This window comes from Dendronephthya gigantea, unplaced genomic scaffold (assembly GCF_004324835.1).
Source record: "Dendronephthya gigantea isolate DGI-Jeju-01 unplaced genomic scaffold, DenGig_1.0 000041F, whole genome shotgun sequence".
Lineage (NCBI taxonomy): Eukaryota > Metazoa > Cnidaria > Anthozoa > Malacalcyonacea > Nephtheidae > Dendronephthya > Dendronephthya gigantea.
The window spans coordinates 342539-357566 of NW_021163051.1; the positions used below are offsets into that span (position 1 = coordinate 342539).

Genomic DNA, 15028 nt, shown 5'->3' on the forward strand with positions numbered 1-15028 from the left:
TAATACAGGTCACATGACACGCAAACGTGAACCAGCACACTTCCTTTTTTTCACACTGATCTCATTTTTTGATCAATCTGGACGGTCAATGTTACGGTACCCCCGTCCGTAGAGCCTGATTTCTTGCGTAAACAGGATGTGACGTCATTTTTTGTGATACTAACCACTGCCCACTGACGCTCCCTTGAGTGGTACCTTTATTGAATGGAAATGTGTCAATAAAGGTACCACTCAAGGGAGCGTCAGTGGGCCACATCTTTTCAACATTTTTTTGAACGATTTAAACTTAGAATTGGATGGTCATGATGTACTGTTCAAGTATGCGGACGACTCCAATATTGTAGCTCCAGTTTGGAAAGAGAGAGATTGTGCTGACGTTTTGGTGACACAGTTTTTGGACTGGACTTCTAGGAATAAGATGGTATGTTTATTTACAATTTACAAGCAAGGTGACCATGATTACTTTTCACCGATTGCAATGATTCCAATGTCCAAAGCAGTGAAAGTGATGGGAGTTACATTCCAGTGTGAAGGGAAATTTGGTGAACATGTTAAAAATAAATTAATCAAGGCAAATAAGTGTCTATACATCCTGCGATCATTGCGAAAGGAAGGTTATTCACAAAAAGAAATAGATCTACTGTTTGATACTCTGGTATTACCAAATATTACATACGCATTATCTGTTTATGCTGCTTCCAAATCCGGTCTAACTCCTATTGAAGCCTTTTTTAGACGTTGCTTTAAAAGGAAATATACGTCAAAGCCAGTTAGTGTGTATATGCTTTTAGAAAAACAAGATCGAACAATATTCAATAAAGTATCTAAACTCTGGCAGCATCCATTATTGTCACTAATGCCACACGCTAAAGAAACGAGCTATAATTTAAGAAAAAGAAGAAGCCATAGGCCGAAAGTTAGAACGGAACGTTTTAAAAACGTGTTTGCAAATCGTTTGGTATTCAATTATGACTTAGTTATTGATTGAATTAATATTCTTTACAGCAGGACATAGTTTAATAGGAACGAATGAGTAATGTAGGTTTCCTTTTAGTAAAGTGTAAATAAGGCGTATATGAACTGTAACTCAAGATATGTATTTTTATCTTTTGATTCATTAAAGACCAATAATAATAAAGACCAATAATAATAATAATAATAATAATAGGGGTGTGCTGGTTCACGCTCCCCCCCCAAAAAAAATCACATCTACTACTCTTAAAATGTTGGACGATGCCATGGAAATGTTAAGGTTAGTTACCAACTCTAACCTTTGTGCAGGCTTGCCACAAGATATTGATGCCATTCAAACTGTGGCAGTTGATCCAACTTGGAATGAACAATTAACTCACTTTACTCAGTCCGTTGTTATTTTGAATAACTTTGTATCAAAAGAACACGGCAAACCATGTTCAATGACAGCTAGCACTTTGAAGAAAGCAGAAGCTAGGAAGAAGAAGGTTTCCTCAGTTCCAGCAAAAAGTAAAGCCTCTCTTGCTGCTTGTGGCCCACAAAAGCTGTAGCAACAGTCAAAGCATCTCGTCTACAGTGCAAGCAGTTGGAGGACAAGATAAAATTGTTGGAGGAGAGATTAGAAAAAGATGGAATAGGGATCAGCGAGAGTCTAGAGAATGACATTCTGAAAAGTATGGGTGGACAGAATCTAGAAAGTACTTCTCACATGAAGTTTTTTTGGGAGCAGCAGATGAAGTTGTTACAAGCTGAAAAGATGGGAAGAAGATATCACCTGCAAATTATTCGATTTGCACTATCTTTGCATGGCAAGTCTGCAGCCGCCTACAGAGAGTTACGAGAGAGTGGGGCATTGGTTTTACTCAGTGAGAGAGTTCTTCGCAATTACAAGAACTATTTCAAGCCTAAAGCTGGAATAAATTTGGATAACATTGAATCTCTGCGGGAAAAGGAACTTACCTTGACAGGCATTCAACGGTATCTGGTGTTGGTTATGGATGAGATGAAAATCCACTCTAACCTTGTCTTTGACAAGTACTCTGGTGAGTTAATAGGGTTTGTTGATCTTGGGAATCCAATTACAAACTATGCCAGTTTGGGTGAAGAAGATGTAATGGCAACTCATGCACTTGCATTTTTGGTAAGAGGAATGTGCTGTGACCTCAAACATATCATTGCATATTATTTTACTGGGAATGTCACTTCCTATCAAATAATGTGCATGTTCTGGAAGGTTGTAGGAGTGCTTGAGTTAGTGCTTGTGTTAGTGCTTGCACTAAACCTTTGCCAAATCGCAAGTTCTTTGAACTCCATTCCCAATATATGAGTGATATGGACAGTGACATTATTTACAAGGTAGATAATGTTTTTGCCACTGATCGCTTCATCTACTTCTTTGCTGATGCCTGCCATTTAATGAGGACCGCCCGGGATTGTTTCTACAACTCTGGCTCTGATTTCCGCAGTCGTCTAATGTGGAACAATTATACATATTTAATGTTCAGACACATTGTTGACCTTTTCTATAGTGATCAGGAGTTTGCCATGCACACACAGCCAAAACTGACACTAGATCATATAACTCCGTATAGTGAAATGAAGGTGAATTTGGCAACACAGGTTCTTAGTCAGTCTGTGGCAACAGCATTGGAGGAAAAAGATAATGATGATGTTCTTGGTACAGCCGAATTTTGTAAGATGATGAATGATTTCTTTGACTGTGCAAATGTTAGGTCATTGACCGAGCATGTCAGAAGAAGGAATCATTTCATCAAACCTTACCCTACCCAAGATGATCAGAGATTTGCTTGGTTGTGGGATGTCTTTTTGCAGTACCTGGAGAAGTGGAGAGAGCATCATGCAATGAGAGGGAATGTACACTGCTGATGACAGGGGTAAAATGTTTTTGTCAATACAGACTTACAAAGGCCTCAAAATTTTTGTTCACTCACACATTGAGGCCATTCAGTTTCTACTTGCTGAAGGGTTCAAATATGTTTTGAGTGAGCGCTTCATGCAAGATGTGTTGCAGGACTACTTCGGACATCAGAGAGCAAAAGGTGGTCTTGCAGACAATCCAACCATAGAGCAATTTGGTTATAATGACTTAACCATAGCAGCCCAGAGAGATATTGCCCCAATATTGAGAGGCAATGTTGGAGGAAGATACAAGAAACAGAAGTGGGGTGAAGTCAGTGATGCTCCCGTAAAGAGGAAGAAACCCTCAAAGTAAAACTGTATATATTCTGGAGTTTGCTATTAACATTAGCAAGTAATATATCAGCATTAAAGTGGGTTAATTTTAGCCATAGTCATGAAATGGGTTGGATTAGAATACTAATAACTTATTATCTATGCCAGGTCAATAACTTATTATCTATGCAAAATATGGTCACTTCATTGTCACATGTGCATTCTTCCATGCAACTAGCCAATAGTAGTGTGTTGGTGTGATTATTCAGTCATGATATTGCACATGGTTTAACTTACACTTGCAAAATATACAATACACCCTCAACATAAAGTGATAATTTCTGCATAAACCAAGACTGCAACATAGATAATATCTATTGTCAAGATTACGTCTGGGTTATGGCTACACTTTAAATGAAATATTTCATGTTTTTGCTTATTTTTGTATTTAGGGATTTTCACAATCAAAAATTTTTATGAAAATCCAGAACTGCATGTACAAAGATGTTTTATAATAAGCTTAAGGTGTTTAGTGGGAAGGAGGGAGGTTTCAGAGCAAATAAAAAATAAATCATATTTTGTTTGAGAGACCATGATGAAGTTTAAGGGAAGGATGTAAAAATCATATACTCTTGGTATCTGCATTTTTGTAGCCTATCCCCTTATAGTTGCATGAAAATTTGTAGCCCATCCTTAAAAAATTATGACTTGTCCTTTCAGAAAAGTTAAAGGTACTAGCATGGAAAAATTTCCTTGCGATTATCAAAAATATTACCCCCTCAGTTCCCCAGACCCCACCTCTTCTTCTACTGGTCCCTGAGAAATGGGGAATTTATAGAAACAATGTATGTAAAAATGCATGATTATGACAAAATTTTTTTATTTACATAACTCATAATATCACTGGCTGGATACAGCCATACAAGTATATGGACTATTTCTATTGACTAGATTGTTTTAAATCCTTTCTCAATGCTTTTTTCTTTAATTGTTTTTCTTTTATCTTGTGCTTAGTCAAGTAGTCTCTGGCAATAGAAAATGACCTGACTCTCAAATAAAGTTTGACAACATTTTCCAAGCACAGTTTTCGTGTGGCATCGGATTGATCCACTCCTGCTGACATGACAATGTTATGACTTGACTACAGGGATGCCAAGGTATCACTGCATATAGCATCAGTGGGTATTTTTCTCAATGTGCCTTGGGCTGGTTTACTCATTTGCTTTTGGAATAAATATTCTGCTTCCTCTAAAATCCCCACCAGGCCCATTGAAGGATTAACCAGTCTACCTCTAGAACGAGCAGAAATAAAGCTTGTTGACTGATCAGTTGACTTCATGCTTTGCAAGAGAGAATGTAGCTCCTCGTTTTGGTTTCCAGACTTTCGTTTGTTCCTTTGGAAAAGCTTCGAAACCACATAACCAGCAACATATGCGAATGGCCCACGCTCAGCTGGGTCAAGTTTTTTTATCTTTGTAGTTTCTGATTCCCCAGTATGTTCTCTACTGATTGAGTGATAAAATCCAACAAGATGATCAGGTATGTGAATCATCAGATTTGAAGCCTTGTAGTCCTTGCAGTCAAGCAAAAAACGATTCCACCAGTTTGTCTTGGTTTTTCTTCTTACAAAACGTTGCGAACAGGGGATACAGGGCATCAAACAAAGCTTTGGTCACAGTCGCTGTCTTTACACTGTCGCTCGTTTCAGTACCATATAAATTTTTCCTCACTTATTTTGGTCTTAATCGATTCGACTATCGAAGCAAGTGCATCAAGCGAAAAAGACTTTAAAATTGACAATTGTTCAGCTGGAACTTGGCCATGTTTAGAGTTGAAATGTCTGGTAAAACTGCCTTTTGATTTGCAAACTTTGTCGCATTTCTCGTATGGGAAAGATTTGATGCCTTCTATTTCAACCAATGCATCATCGAATTCCTGATCGATTTCTTCGCCTTCCATCTCGGCAATAGTGACGCTTAGGTTTAACAAATATAAATCTGTCTCATTTTCTTTGAATTCATCGGTTTGATCGCCAGCTTTGAATATAACATTTATGGCACCACTATCTTCATTGGCGATATTTCCCTCTTCCACATTCCGAATTTCATTGCCAACTTGCTCAAAATCTTCATAGATATCTATCTAATTCTATTTCGCTTGTAAACTACCTGCTGCTGTCGAAAAAATTTGACAATAGATCGATATTTTATATGTAATTTGATACACAATGTGTTTCAATCTGTTATTTGAATAATACCGCTCCTGTCATCAAGTTGAAATAATGCAGGCACGGGACCACATGACATTTATTTATCCGGCTCTCAACATAAATTTGCGATCCCTTTGAAGTTTGCTGGCTAGCCTAACCATCTCCCTTCGATTAACTGTGGTGCCATTAAATTTGTCTACTGTGGGAATATGCATTTCTTGGCTTTGTGTGAATCAAAGGTGAAACCTAGTGAGCGAAAGGAAATTCTGAGACGAGACCGTCATTGTTTTGTGTGCCTACAGGTTGGTCACTGTGCCAGCCAATGTCATTCATTGAAAAAATGTCGTCGATGTGAAGGTCAACATTACCAATCAATTTGTGAAAAACTTGTAGCAAATTCATCAAATTGCTCTGGGAAAGATAAGGTCGGTGATCCGAATTTGACACCCAAAGACAAGCAGCCGGATACAAGTGCAAGAGATGGTTCAACCATAACTGCATGTCTAAATTCGACAACTGAGACAACTCAAGCAAAATGTAAAGTTTTCTTGCAAACCGCAATAGCACATGCCTACTCAAAAGTGGAAGATAATGTAATTCTGATATGTGTCTTAAAGGACAGCGGGAGTCAGTGATCATATGTCACCAAATCCTTGAAGGAAAGGCTTGGTCTTAGCTCGAAAAAAACTGAAGTTTTGAACTTGAATACATTCGGAGATGATAGATTTATCAAGAAACGATGCGACCAAGTACGCATAGAATTGCAAGGGAAATCGAAAGGCATTGAAATTGCAGCACTCTGTTATTCTAAGATTTGCTTGCCCTGATTTTTTAACAAATTATCACGGTTTGTAAGCATACTTTAAAAAAATGCATTCAGATTTTTTATTTATATTTTCTTTCCCGAGATTTTAGCCTTTTTAATTTTAGCAAATAATATTGAGAAAAGGCAATTTCCGGAAAGACAAAAACGGCGATTCTTAGTCGGCCATCACAAACTCGCCATTTCGCCTGCAGATCTAATTGTTAAAAATAATGAAAGGCTAGCCTTTATGCTATTAATTATTATAAAAGTGAGAAAGAAATCCTATTTTTTTCCTGGTACGCTCCGTTGAAAGACCTTCTCTACAGACCCTTTAACTCCATTACTCGAAGCACGCGATCTCAAAACCCGTTTTTTCAAAAAGTGGCACTTACTCAGAATTCAATCTATCTTCGAAATTAAAGTACTAAAGTGAAATATTCTCTGGATTAAATAATATTTTTGGGCTAATAAATCGGTGATGGAATAATTTTATCCGAAAATATGCTAATTTTAGCTTTTTGCTTTATAAGCGCCATGAATGATATTTAACAAAATACAATGCAAAATTTACTCCATCGCCGTGAAATGAATACATACTTAATATAATGCAATACTTGACATTTCACAAATAAAATTTCTCAAGATTAGAACGCCAAATGATTGCAGAAACGCAGTGACAGTGATTATACATTAGTCAATGATAAATACATACCGGGATGTATGGCTGGATTCATGCTGTCAACAGATTATCTACCCTCATAATTTTCCAACAGATCTGTCCGTCTACTGATCACATGGTTAGTTTTCGAGATTGAAGACTTTTCCCGTTTGTTTACGTAGTTTCAATCCAAGCGACGGAACTGTCGTAGTTTAGGAGTTGTTTTTAAAGCGTGAGGCTGAGCCACTTCCGGTGCTATTAATTGGCTGTAAAACTTGTCGATTTCAAATCACCCTTTCTTGCAAATTGTTTTATATTTACAGTTGTATTTCTTTATATAAAAATCTAAATGCTTTACTATAAGAAAATAAAACAATATTTATTTGCATATTTACATACCATGAAATATTTTTGATACTTATTAATAATTAACTTTAAAATATATTTACTTTTAAACGTCATTATTATTGTTATGCGTTTTCGACACTCAACACATTAAATTTGAAAGTTCCGTTTGCAAAGCAGTTATTTAGTTATTCTAATTAAGAAATTTCATTTAATTGATATAAACCTAACTATGGAGTCCGTGGGCTGCTTTCTCAAAAGCCGTCTCAATAGTGAATGTGACAGCGATCGCGGAAAGGAAGAAATCGTGAGGCTTGTAGAATGCAATGATGACGTTTCTGGTCATCTTGCTTGTTGCCACTTATCCAAAGAGTCTTTATCGGAATCTCAATTAATTCTTGCTCGTTCCGGGCTCTACGATGTATCCGAAAATCAAATTCCGCAAATGAAGATATGTCCCAAACATCGAAATCAAATGGGGAAATTTTGGCGACCTTTACGAACATGTCAATATCCCGGTCACGAAGGCAAGGCTTCGCGTAATGTCAAGGGTAATCGCGTAATTAATCTCGAAATCGCAAAGGATATTCAGCCGAACCGTGCCTATTGCATCGCGTAAGCATTTATTGCTATATAAACTATATATGTATATTGAAATTATAGGGAAATATATGGTATACCAAACCAGCAAAATTACTGCAGCGTAGAACTATGCACGCATATGTATATAATTAAAACAGACATGTCTTTTTATAAAAAAAGCATCTATTCGCGTAGAATGCTATGCTATTGTAATTCTGCAAAGCTCTATAAGTAAGTGAAACTACATGTAGAATCTATACATATTATGCGAATCTAATTTCAGCTATTTGCACAAAATGTCGCAAGGCACATATCCTAAGGTCGAAAACCGACTCAGTGTGGATTAGGTTTTCCGAAGAGGTTCCAGAAGAAAACGACTCAGCGAATGAAACGACAGAAAGGTAAACATTTAAAATGCCATTTCAATTTTTTGTAACTTAGTTCAGATTGCCATTTGACGAAGGTCCAAATGTGAAGGTCCAAATGTTCATGGTCTCCAGGATGGCAAAGGTGAATTTGATGTCTTCAAGCACTCATTCTGAAACTTCTCCACGCAATGCGGTGGAAACACCAGTGTATAGGAGGAAAGAAACCTTATGGACACCCAGCCTTAGGTGTGACAGTGACTCACAAAGTTCTAGTGAAGACGAGCAAGTAAATCCCGTAGAAGTATTTAACGAAACAATGCAAACTCTTTCTATATGTTCCAGCGAGAATAAAATGGCCGAGCCGTTAACTTTTCAGTTGACTAGTTCCTGGGATTCCATCTCCAAAGAAGAACAAGAAATTTGCATTGAAAAGGCAACAGAGGCTTGCAAAGTAATTTGCGAAGTGATTGCACCCAACGCAAGCAACGAACTCTTTGAAGCGATGAAATCGGCCGAACCTGAAATTTCGGAGGAACTTGAAGGGCTTATGATTGCTTATCAAAATGCAAAAACGAGAAACCTGAAACTACAAATTTTAAGTCTCTATGCCCATAGATATCCACAAAAAATGCTCAAAATAATTCACGAACCCTACGGAAAAATCACCACTTGGCAAATAAAAATGGCCAGACAACACGCCAGTAAACATGGACCTGGAAATATTGTCCAAAAGACTGCACAGCATAGAATTCGTTTAGACATGGGAAAAGTGGACCACTTTATCAAATTTGCAAATTGCCCGTACTTCTATCACGACGTCGCCTTTGGTACAAGGAAGATAACGTTGGACAGTGGTTCCAAGATAACGATGCCAAATGTCGTGAGGAATGTCACCAAATCGACCATAATTGCACAGTACCTGAAATACTGCGCAGAAGAGGAAGTGGAGCCATTGAGCCGCAGGACAATGTTTAGAATTTTGGATGTCAGAGAGGCAAGTCAGAGAAAGTCGCTTCAAGGTATTGACAACATTGCAGCAGACGGATCGCTTGGATTTGAAAGAATAAAACGCATTGTTTTGGAGCTGGAGAGTCTTGGCGCTGAAAAAGATTGGACCGACAATATTCTGAAGAAACTTCGCCTTGCCACTTTGTATTTGACAACTGATTATGCAGTACATTGTAACGAGGAAACGCCATGCCCAGACCACTGTAGGAAATTTGCCTTAAGTGACCCTGCAGATGAGTCGTTTCAGGAATTGTGTTCACATGATCATTCGTTATTTTGTGAAGGATTTGAAAGCCGCTCTCATTGATATTGAAAATAAGATCCGTTCCTTTTCAAGTCACATGTACTCTGAAGACCAAAAAGGCGATTTTCTTTATGACTTCAACAAAGCACAGACTGATATATTTCGTTGGAAATGTCATATAATGAGATCTTGCAACCAAGAACGTGGAAAACAAGACGCTTTGCAAATGCTCGATAACTGTTCTGCATTGGTAGTAATGGACTGGGCCATGAAATTTCTGCAACTTCAGCACAGAGAAAAGCAAACAGAATGGTATAGAAAACAAGGTATAAGCTGGCATGTCAGCAGTCTCATTTTTAAGAATCCAAAAGAAAATGAGAAAGTTTCAGTTTCAACCTTTGCACATTTAATTGATGCGTGCACACAAGATTGGTTTGCCTTTTGCTCTGTATTTGAGGATCTTTTGATAACCATTCAAAAAAAGGAATCCTCATATTAAGAAAGTATACCTCAGAACTGACGAAGCAGGTTGTTACCACAACAACATGTTGCTTGCTGCCCTGAAAGATGTAGGAAAGAGGACTCAAATTGATGTCATTCGGTATGATTATTCTGAACCACAATTTGGAAAGGATATTTGTGATCGCATATTGTGCCCAATGAAACTGGCCATTAGAAATTACTGTAACGAGGGTCATGACATTTTAAGAGCAGAAGACATGAGAGAAGCACTCATAAACCATCCGGTTAAAGGTACAACTTGCTCGGTGAATCAGATTGATGAAACAGCTCAGTCGATTAAAGTTAAAAACATTACACAGTTCAACAATTTTCACAATTTTCAATTCGAAGAGGATGGAATTAGAGTAAAGAGAGCGTATGGAATCGGTACCGGCAAACTTCTCCATTATTCCAGCATAGTGGTACATCCCCAAAATTCAACAAATGCCAAAACCCTTCAGCATTTTTTCCTTTCGAAAGTAGGACAATGGTCGCTGAAAACAACAAGGAAACCGAACAGCAAGTTTTTGAATGCACAATTCCAGGCTGCGGGAGAGTTTTTAAACGCCACGAGAATTTTAATCTACATTTGGAAACCGGAAAGCATGACAACAATCTGGAAAATGAAACTGTGTATGACAAAATACGGAGAGATTGGGTAGAAAAGTTCATGACAATTGACATACGACCTAAAGGAAAACAAAAAAAGCAAACAAAAGTAGCAGTGGCAGAAGTTGCCCTCGAAACATTGGCTACAAGCGCATCACAGAGTACGGCTGCAGAGTACAAAATTGGGTGGGCTTTAAAAAAAAATGTAGCCTCAGCAAAATTCAGCGAGAAGGTCCGCAAATACCTTATAGCTAAATTTGAAGCAGGTGAGAAGAGTGGACGGAAAGCCAATCCGGGAGATGTAGAAATGGAGATGAGAAATTCAAGAGAGGAGAATAATTCAAGGCGGTTTACTCGTGAAGAGTGGTTAACGTCGTCGCAAATCAAAAGCTTTTTCTCGCGTCTTGCTGCAGCCAGGAGAAAAGCTGGAAACGTGCAAACATTGGAATCTGCATCAGAACTAATAGATGAAAATCTCGTAAATGAAATAGCAGCTGGAGGAGAGGAAGAAAACCGAAAAGAAGTCTTGGATGAAATCGCCGAAAGCCTACAGGTGCAACATCCCATCATATATGACGTGTACGATCTATGTGAGTTGAATAAAGAGAAGAAACTCCAAATGTTTAATATGAACATGATGAAAACAATCTGTTCGTATTTTGAAATACCGTTCAAGTCCAGAGATCGCAAAGCAGAACTGCTAAAAAAAATTCAACTAATGATATCTGAGTGCAGCTGTAATTTGTGATTGATGTATACGGAAGTGTTATACACCACCAAAAGACAACATCGTGTTATACATCAAGCGCGTTCGCAAGTATACCGATAAATGCAGGAAAAGCGTTTAGCATAAGAAAATTAAATGGCTAAAATGGAGGTATAAGCTCAGGTATATGGGTAACATTGCATCGCTTTTTCTTGTAACAGAAATGCGTTACGTTTTAACTTTTGTTTATACTATCGCAAGAGTTTCGTGAAGACAATGCTATAATATAAGAAGTTGATAGCTAATACACAAAAGCGTGACGACGATATATACCTCATATGGTAGTATGAAAATATTTAGCATGTATCAGTCTTTATATGATACGACTTCGGACTTTCGGAAAATTGATATTTAGGGTAAAAAAGTACAGTTTTTAACAACTTATTTGTTATAGATTCGCGCAACACAGCGCGTCATCACGTATACTTTAATCCATGGAATTTTTCAGTAAAGAAATATTACCATGTCCATGTACTGTAATTGCCTTTGCAGGAAAGGTGCAAAATGAAGCAAACGATGATGTTTTGTCGGAGCGAATCGAGGCAGATGACGAGTCTAAACCGGTCTGTTCTATTAAATTCCTAGGACTGAATTGGAATGTTGAAACTGATGAAATTCAATATGAGCTAACGGCTTTGGTGAACTTTGCAGAAACACTTAATCCTACGAAACGATCGGTGCTACGACTCGCAGCTAAAGTGTTTGATCCACTTGGATTTTTTACTCCATTTACGATCAGCATGAAAGTTTTGTTCCAAACTTTGTGTGTTCAGGGCGTTAATTGGGACGATGTGTTAGATGGAGAAGCATTATTGGCTTGGAAGGGATTTATCGTAGACCTCTCAGCATTTCACGATATTTAAATACCTTGATTCTACTTTAGAAAAACCAAAGAGAAACCGATGAATTGCCAGCTGCACAGATTTAATGATGCATCATCAAAGGCTTACGCTGCAGTAATTTATTTACGAACAGTTAATCACAACGGAGAAATTGAAGTTAATCTTGTAGCCTTCCAGACGAGAGTGGCCCCAACTAAGAAACAATCAATACCTTGATTAGAATTACTGGGGGCAAATATCCTTGCTCGATTGATGAACTCTGTCCGGAAAGCGCTGACTTCATTGCACTCCACTCCTGAAATATTTTGTTGGACTGATTCTTACACAGTTTTGTGCTGGATCATGAACGAAAAGGATTTAGAAATCTTACGTCAATCATCGTGTTGAAGAGATATGTGGACTCATCGAGACGGAATCTTGGCAGTTTTGTCCAGGCGAACAAAACCCAGCAGACTTGCCATTGAGAGGGAGTCATGGAGTAGAGTTAATGAAGAATACAACATGGTGGGACGGTCCAGAGTTTATTCTATGTACCAATGAGTCTTGGCCGAGTGAACCAGGACCTACAGAGAGTGACGAGTTGAAAGCATTCGCAGAAAGGCCAAACCAACGCTAACGAGAGGTTTAACCAATGTTACGAACACCCCACCTAACGTAGAAGCCAACTAAATGAACTGAAAGCAGCTGAAAGAATTTGGGTAAATGCCATACAGGCCAGCAATTTCAAGGAAGAAAGGTTATATCTGCAAGCAGTTTTGACAACAAAACCACAGCTCGTGAGACAGTTGGATTTGTTCTTAAATGGAGAAAGCACAATTCAATGCCAAGGGCGAATAGGTGAATCATCATTATCTATGACAACAAAGCGGCCAATACTTCTTCCTTCACGACATTTTCATACCCACTAGTAATTCGAAACTGTCATGAAGTTGTTCATCATAATGGAGTTAAAGAGACATTGAATTGCATTCGAGAAGAGTATTGCGTTCCAAGAGGTTGAGAAGCTGTTAAACGTGCAATTGGAGTATGCGTCGTATGTAGGAAACAAAAAGGAAAACCATGCGCAACACCAAAGTTCACCCCGTTACCATCATGTAGAGTCAGCGAGGTCCCACCTTTTGCTCAAACTGGTATGGATTTCGCGGGACCACTGTATCTAACAACCACAGAGGAAGATGTCACAGAACGAAAGCTGCACAAGGCATACATTTGTCTGTATATGTGTGCGTCAACAAGGGCTCTGCATCTCGAACTCGTGCCTAATTTATCAGTGTCTACCTTTTTACAGCCCTTTAGAAGGTTCACCACCCGAAGAGGATTACCAACAAAGCTACTATCCGAGAACGCAAAATCATTTAAGGCAGCGTCAAAGGAAGTCAACGGAATTGTGAGATCAGCAGAAGTTCAACGGTATTTCGCAAACAAAGGAATCACATGGGATTTCATCGTGGAAAAGGCTCCCTGGCAAAGGGGTTTTTGGGAGCGAATGGTAAAGTGTGTCAAACGCTGCCTGAAAAAGGTCATTGGTCACGCGTCATTGTCGTTTGAAGAAATGAGCACCTTATTGATTGAGGTTGAGGCTACATTAAATAATCGTCCGATCACTAACGTGTATAATGAAGAGGAAGGAGTGTCTTACCTGTTAACACCCGCAAAGTTGATCTATGGTCGAAACATTGCCACAACGCCGAAAGATCAGCATTTCAAAATCATTAGTCAAGGCTTTTAAACCAATTGTGACACAATGGAGAATGGAGTATCTTACCAGTTTGAGAGAGAAGTCGAAGCCAAAGGGTTCCTTGAATGAGACCCTCCAGTGTCCGATTGAGGAAGGAGAGATTGTCGTTTTAAAGAAGGACAAGTCATCGCGATCATTTTGGAATTTGGCGAAAGTGGAGGAATTACTCCCTAGTAAAGACAGTGTCATTAAAGCGGTGAAGGTACACATAATTAACCAAGAGAATGGCAGAACATCCTGTTCACGAAGACCTATACAACACCTAGTTCCGTTAGAAATACGATTGAGTGACAAACAGAAGAACGAAAATGATGGAAATGAACAGAATGAAGATGGCGAAAGCAGATTCAAGTTCCGTAGAAACTCAGACTTTCGAGTCTAGTACGTCTGTTACAAAATACTTCCTGCGAAGTCAGAACAACCGTAAGGAAACTGAGAGATACAGAGACAATAACGTAAAATAATTGTATTAATCGTATATTACATAACAATTACCCTCGGGAGTGTAACAAAGGGTTTATGTTTTGTTTAATTATGTTTTGCTTATTTTGAAAGTCTGATGACGTCAAGTCAGGGAGCCAATCAGAACTGAGACAAGCACGTGCAGAACTTGCGTTTTTATAACATACTATACGATGTAGCGATCATCAAACGATTAAGCTAGCACCAGTGCAGAACCAGGTCCATTATATTACATAATTTAGAAAAGTTGTTATTAAAATAGAGAAAAATGAACATATTTTATAATTGCTGTTCTTTTGTCATGTTCTAGTTAGCCTGTGAGGTAGTAGACTTCATGGATATCTTATCTATAAAGAGAGACAAACAGTAACATACACTAGCTGCTGCATGTCGGGTCGAAAACTGCAAAGCATTACTAAAGTTGGTAGCTAATTCTAAACTTTGTGATGGCTTGCCACAAAATGAACTTACCAAATCTGTTGCAGTTGATCCAACGTCTGATTTTGATTTGTCTGCTTTTCCCCAGTCTACAGTTGTTCGGCATTCCATCCCAAAATGCATTTCTGATAGAAATTATCAAACAAGTGTTTCTTTCCGATCCCCTGGGTGTGAAGCTACCATCGTCACAGACAGTGCTACAGACCAACCTTGCAACCCCTGTGCCAAAACCCTTTCCACTCTTGAGAAAGCTGCTAGGAGAAAGACTCCACTCGCATCATGCAGTTC

The 15028-nt window shown here is 38.4% G+C and overlaps 1 protein-coding gene across 1 annotated transcript; it reads left to right on the top strand.

The window, feature by feature from the left end:
• The first annotated feature begins 13234 nt into the window (after nt 1-13234).
• On the top strand, nt 13235-13831 carry LOC114526748. The gene has a single exon (XM_028548275.1). It carries the CDS (start codon nt 13235-13237, stop codon nt 13829-13831), a length of 597 nt encoding a protein of 198 aa, XP_028404076.1.
• The last annotated feature ends 1197 nt before the right edge of the window (nt 13832-15028 follow it).

Coding starts and splice junctions, on each gene's coding strand:
- LOC114526748 (XM_028548275.1), top strand. CDS start 13,235: ATGGATTTCGCGGGACCACTGTATCTAACAACCACAGAGGAAGATGTC.